Consider the following 6,846-nt stretch of genomic DNA (forward strand, 5'->3'; position numbering starts at 1 on the left):
ATCGATCTACCTTTTTTTTAAAAAAAAAAATAAAAATAAATTAGAGTTAATTTGGATTTGCAAATGAAAATAAGTTTTGATGATGTTGCTGTTTGAAAGAATTAATCTCCATTAAATTTTCTTTTGTTTGGCCAATGCAGCAAATGTTAATGGCTTGTTCTAGCTGCAAAAGCATGCTTTGCAGATGCTTTGACTAAGTACCATATATTTTGATCATTTAAATTATATTATATGAAGGAAAGGGATTAATTAATTTTAAAAAGTTGGGTGGAAATTTTATAATTCAGTTATCAAACAAGAACGGTTTACCAACTATTTATTATATATTTAAGGTTGTCAGCTCTCAAACAACAAAATATTTCAGAATATTTCCTATCAAATCTCAAAAATCTGATTTGATCAACACACAAATTGTTTTTTATTGCCAAATGTTGTTGACAGATTGTCAAATTCAAAAAAATAATCTCAAGCTTTCTTATGGTGGCCCTTTTTCATCCTAGAAACTCTCATCTATATATAAATTAATCCTTCTCTAACATATACATTCATATATCCTTCTCTAGCTCCTATGGCAGCCTCATTCCCCACCCAAAAATCTGATTCGCTCAAAAATCATGAAGAAACGTCCTACCAAAAATATTTAGAATTGGTCTCAACCCTGCCTAGAGAAAAAGGATGGTTAACTGAGCATGTCCAACTCTACGAAGGCTTTTGGTTCGGTTCAAAGTACCTTCAAGGAACCATAGCTCTCCAGCAACACTTCAAGGCTCGAGCCAACCATGTTTTCCTGGTCACCATTCCCAAATCCGGCACCACTTGGTTCAAGGCCCTTCTTTTCGCAATAACCAATAGAAAGCGCTATGATTTTCATAACCACCCTTTGCTCACAACAAACCCTCATGAATTTGTACCCTACTTGGAGGGGTATGCAATTGAACACCCAACTTCGAATCCTGACACTCCTCTCTTGGCTACCCATATTCCTTATACTTCACTGCCCAAATCCATACTAGATCAATCTGGTTGTCCCATTGTTTACGTGTTTCGTGACCCAAAGGACATGTTTGTTTCTCAATGGCATTTTGTAAGTAAGCTCAGACCCAAAGAACTGCCGGTCCGATCCATAGAAGAGTTGTTTGAGCAATTCTGTAGAGGGGTGTCACCCTATGGGCCATTTTGGGATCATGTGTTGGGGTATTGGAGAGCAAGTGTGGAATGCCCTGATAAAGTGTTGTTCTTAAAATATGAGGACATGAAAAGTGAACCCTTTGTTGTTGTAAAGAGATTGGCAGAGTTCTTAGGCCACCCTTTTTCTTTGGAGGAAGAGAATGAAGGTGTGGTGGGTAAAATAGTAGAGCTGTGTAGCTTTGAGAATTTGAGCAAATTGGAGGTGAATAAGATTGGGTCTCACACTGATGGCACAACATTTGTGGTACCAAATAATATATTTTTCAGGCAAGGTAAGGTTGGTGATTCCAAGAACTACTTGACAAGCGAGATGGTAATGCGTATTGATCAAATCACAAAGGAGAAGTTTAAGGATTTGGTAATTTGATATGGGCTGCTTTATCAAGTCTTTCTAGCTCCTCCGGAAGTATCACCTGTGTGTGTTTGTGTTGGTGGGGTGGGGGATATTGAAAAATAATTATTGTGTGCCAACTTTTATGAGTAATGTTATAAAAATCCATCGATTTTTATAGTTACTCTAATAAATAGAGTTCAATATGAATTTTTATCAGTTTTTTAAAAAAATAAAAATACTTTTTTTAGTTGTGTAGGTTAATTATTAGTTGTTACATCAAATCACGAGTAAAAGTAGTCGATGTAAGACTTACCAGTTCTTGTTGAAAATTTGTGTTCATGGATGCACTTCTAATAGCGACAACAAAAAGTAAAATTGGAAAAACTCGGCAACTGCAAAGTAAAGCATCGTACAGCCTAGGGAAAAAGAGGCCAACCAAACAAGCTTGATGTGCCCAAAGCAGAGGCCCAGTGTTTAATTTAGAAAATAAAACAGGCCCACCAAACAAGCTCGATGAGCCCAAATCTGAGGCCCAGTGTTTTATTCAAACAAGCATTTTTTCAGTTACACACCCACTATATTTTTTTAAGCATTTCAAATTTACGCCACTTTTTCTGCAGATACTGTTGTAGCGGTGCGGGTTATTTGAGTACTTTATCATCTCCGTCGGTGTATTTTCTATGTGGCCCTAGCGGTTGTCTTTTGTACATGTCTGTGATGGGCCCCGAACATAAAATTAAGGGATAATTATGTATAAATGGGGTTAGGGTTCCGTATTTACTCAGAGGCGGAGTCAAAGTTCCATATTTCCCTAAAATGGATTGCTGACGTGGCACATGGATTATTACTGTTCAAGAAATGTTTTGCCAAAAATGCCCTTATCACTATTTCAGCACATTTACCTTATTGCCCCCGTTTAATTTAGTCACCCAAATTGTTGCCCTAAAATACACACACAGTCGTGCATCATATATCCATCTCACATCAGCGCCCCCTCTCTCTCTAATCAACGAAGCAAGACCAGGCAACCCATCTCGGCACACACCATCACCGAACATGGAGCCCTAACCCTCCCTCATCTCATTCGTGAAGAGCCCTCAAGAGCCCCCTCTCTTTCTTTCTCCCCCCCCCCCCCCCTCCTTTGTGTAACAGGATTAAAGCATCCTTGGTTGAGCCCTAACCCTCATTCAAGCCCTCTCTCTTTCCCCCTCTGTAACAGCGAAGCACTTCTCCACGTCTAACCGTCATTGGTGCGCCCTCTGTCTTTGCCCCTCTCTATAACCCAGCGAAGCATTTCTCCACTTCTGCCATTCATTTATTGTTGTTCTTGAACTGAAGTAAGTACTCTCTCTCTCTCTCATACACACACACGTTTATTTTTTAGATGATTATGGCCCTGATTTAGTGGTATAATTTTTTTTTTTTTTCCAATTGGATGTCTGATTTTCATCTAGGTTATGTTTATATGTATTCTCCTCTTATAATTTCTATTATGCAATCATATATATATATAATTTCTATTCTGCAATCAAGATTGTTGTTGCTCTGTTTGTTGTATATGTTTGAAATGTGCGTAACAAAATGTTGCACAAATTTGGGCTAATTATAAGGGCTCATTTAAAAAATTATAAGGTAGTTCCTCCCCTGCACATGAATTATAATTTTTACATCTAACATTTTAAAATCCATTCTAATTACGTTGGTTTTAGCCTGCCTCTTTGTCTACTACCAAAAGGACATGAAAAAACAGTATATAATTGGAGAAGAAGAATTCAATAATCTCAAATTTTCAATCAGTTTTTTAGTCAACTAATATAAATGAACACCAAAATCTATGTCACAGGTATATATTGACGGGTATAACAGACAATACAGTTTAGGTATAACAAGAAAGATGTCTGTAACAAGAAGACATGGAGAAGAAAACAATGAGAGAAAAGACAATGAAGAAGATAACAAGAGGAAAAAAACCTGGTAGATTAATAAATAATCTCCTATTGTGTACAGAATCACAACACTTACTCCAAAAACAAATATATATATATATATATATATATATATATATATATATATATATATAATATTGTGAGTTGAGTTGAGAATTTCACTTGACAGAGCTTTGATGTCAAATAAATAAAGAAAGACAGGTTTCATAAATGAGGAGTGAAGAGGTTAAGGGAACACTGACAATATTTCTTTGTATTTTGCTCTGTTTTGAAAAGGCCACATGAGAGAGCTCTCTCTCTCTCTCTCTTTGAGGTGGATCTGTTTTTTTTGGTCCAAAACTCTGGCACTACAATCAAACCAAAGACACCACCTTTATGTGAAGGTGAATACGGATACTACTTCTCTTTGCACGAGGGAAGGAATCAGAATCAAAATCAAAATAAAATTAAAAACAGCTAATGGGTGATATAAAGTTTTCAATTCCTAGCAGATAAGTGCAGTACTACTAAAGTCTCTTTTAAGAGATAAGCATTAAAACATGGTAGAGTTTATAGATTTTTGTAGAGATTGCTTTATTAAATCTGCCTATGCTCTTTTAGCTGCATTATATATATTTCTCACAATCGAGATATACATGGTTTTACCCCACTAATTCTCGGAGCTCCCAAAGAATTATTTGTACTCATGAAAGTGTAGTCTCAAAGAATTATTTGTACTTATGAGGAATCTAATTTTAAATCTGGTGCTTCATGTACTTTTATTTTTTGATTTTCAATTGTATCCAAACATCTTATTTTTTTATATTTCCATTAAAATGGTATCTCTCTTTGATTTTGGATCATGTGTGTGATTATGAAATTATGTGTTGATTTGTAAGGTTGCTTTCAGCTTTGGACAAAAGTAAAATGAAATGCTCTTTGAATTATCGACTCTCAATTAACTATGTTGGCAGCCTATTGCAATCGATTAGAATGATTAATAAATTCTTAAAATTTTGTTTCTTGTGAGGGAGGGTCTAATTTTGTAATTTTGCTTTAATGGTATTTGATAGTAACAGAAAAATTCCGTAAGTTAATATTTATATTTGGTTCTATACTAAGTCGCATAAAGTGGTAGATAGAGCGCAAAAGCAACAAAATTAAATTACAAACAAATCGTGAGAATGGGAGCTAGATTTACACCTGTTAAAAAGAATTGTATGACCTAGATTTTAACACAAACACACTTGTCATAGGCTAGCTACACCTATTGTAACTTCTGCGGCTAGCTATTGGTCACTGTTGGTGTTTGTTTGAGTGTGTTTGGATCATAAAAAAACAAACATATTTCAGCCACTACATGAATAGCTTCCCAATGAGATTGAGGAAAAACTTCAAGACAAAATGGCTGAGCTAAATCTAGTTTATGATTATGTTAAGTGCTGTTAGGAGGAGATTGAAACAGCACTGGACCTTCAATAAGCACATCAATCTTAAGAATCATAGTGTGAATTATACTCTAATACAGGTCCATAGAACACGTGTGCCATTAGGGGAGAGAAAACCCTAACGTACCTCGATTTGGAAGGAGAAAGAGAAGGAATGAGAGAAATGGTATAATAATACTTGTTTAACCTTCAAAAAAAAAAAAAAAAACCTTTAGGAGTCATCCAAACCAACATGAATTTGTTCTAATTTTTACAAGAGTTGGGCTGAAATATTTAAACATAACACGACTTTGTCGTATATATGTATGTTTATACATGATTTTAACACACACACACTGGCCATAGGACTAAATACCACACATTAACTAGTACATAATGGAACACATACACAAAACTAGTAGTAATCATGATGCAACTAATAAGCTCCATATGATCAAAGTAGTTTCACGGCTTATTTATCATTAAGCAGTAGTTGCCATGGACTGATATAGATATATATTCAAAGCATATAATTTTAAATTTTTAAGCTCATTACATTAACAAACTATCAAGACTTTCATTTTATTTTTGTCCAAATCTGAAAGCAACCTTACAAATCAACACATAATTTAATAACCACACACATGATCCAAAATCAAAGAGAGATACCATTTTAATGGAAATATCAAAATTTAGTTAAAACCATTAATACTGACCATGGTTATATCCATTTGAAATTTTAAATTCATATTGTCAGTTACAACCAATACACACTACAATATTGCTCGATAGCTATGAGTAGTATCAATTCACTCCGTTAGAAAATAATATCCATGTAAAATCAGCTATATCTGTATCCTCCTACAAAAAGAGTCAGAATTTATCAATTTTTTACTATTATTTTTTACATGGAAATTGAATCCTTATTTGGAAGCGACATGAGATACCACTCAAGCTGAGTCACTTGGATGGGGAAGGGTGGTAATAGAAGTGGAAAAAGTAAGTAATACAAAAAATAAAAAATGGTTCCTATTAGAAAGAATTCTGAAACTTAACAATTTGTTCAATTTTAAGATAACCAGACTATTTACGGGAATCTTCCATGCCCACATAGTCAGAGGGCCAAAGAAGAATGATTTTATTTGTTTTGGTAGCTTTTTTCATTCAAGCTATATATTCAAGGCTCTTTGATGACTGCAGACTAAATCCTCAGCAGAACCTAGGAATTTAGGAGTTAAAATTCAAGGCCACCAACACATAGGTAGTCCAATTAGTTTTTATGTATAATTAATTATTATAACTCAATTTAGATCAAGAATTATTCAAGATTGTTGCCTCTTTCTCAAATGGCATGTAGAGTATACCTCTGTGTAATATGTCTTTAGGCATCTACGCACATGATAGAATTGATGCAAAAGCTAGCAAACTCTATAAATGAGGCTTTTTTAATATATGTATTTAGCATTAATTTATCAAAAAAATGTATTTAGTATTAATTTATTATTCCAACATTCCCTTGTACTTGTCTCCCCCATTTTCAAGACTTACACATATAAATTATGTGTGTGAAAAATATTCAACACTCTGCTCTCTCTCTCTATTTAACTCTCAAATTTTTATTTTCAATTTATATTGTCCCATTTAACTCTCTATTCATCTCATAATCTCCCTCATCTTGTATATATGTTTGTTGTACACATAGTGATACAATTATCTAGTAATCAATGGCATTGATTTTGTGGTTGTATTTTGATTTGAAAAAGGTCTGTAGTGTGTGTTTAGGAAAAGTTTAATCTTGACACCGCCTATCCCTATTGAGGGAATTAGTAGTGTTTCGCTGTAAATAGATCTCTAAATTACATTATATAATTATGATATTTAATTGTTTTATATTTCATTATTTTTTGAACTTCATATTTAGTTTTTTTTTTTTTTTTAAACTAATGAGTCAATTTTCGAAGCAGTTGGACAA

The 6,846-nt window shown here is 34.0% G+C and overlaps 1 protein-coding gene across 1 annotated transcript; it reads left to right on the plus strand.

The window, feature by feature from the left end:
- The first annotated feature begins 568 nt into the window (after positions 1-568).
- Positions 569-1,555, plus strand: LOC132281846 (cytosolic sulfotransferase 17-like). The gene has a single exon (XM_059783510.1). It carries the CDS (start codon positions 569-571, stop codon positions 1,553-1,555), a length of 987 nt encoding a protein of 328 aa, XP_059639493.1.
- Positions 1,556-6,846: the final 5,291 nt, after the last annotated feature.

This window comes from Cornus florida, unplaced genomic scaffold, assembly GCF_030987335.1.
Source record: "Cornus florida cultivar Cherokee Brave unplaced genomic scaffold, ASM3098733v1 CherokeeBrave_3.0.0_Hap2_Chr11, whole genome shotgun sequence".
Classification (NCBI taxonomy): Eukaryota; Viridiplantae; Streptophyta; class Magnoliopsida; order Cornales; family Cornaceae; genus Cornus; species Cornus florida.

Bases quoted from the DNA above. Each gene is read 5' to 3' on its own strand.
- LOC132281846 (XM_059783510.1), top strand. From the start codon at position 569: ATGGCAGCCTCATTCCCCACCCAAAAATCTGATTCGCTCAAAAATCAT.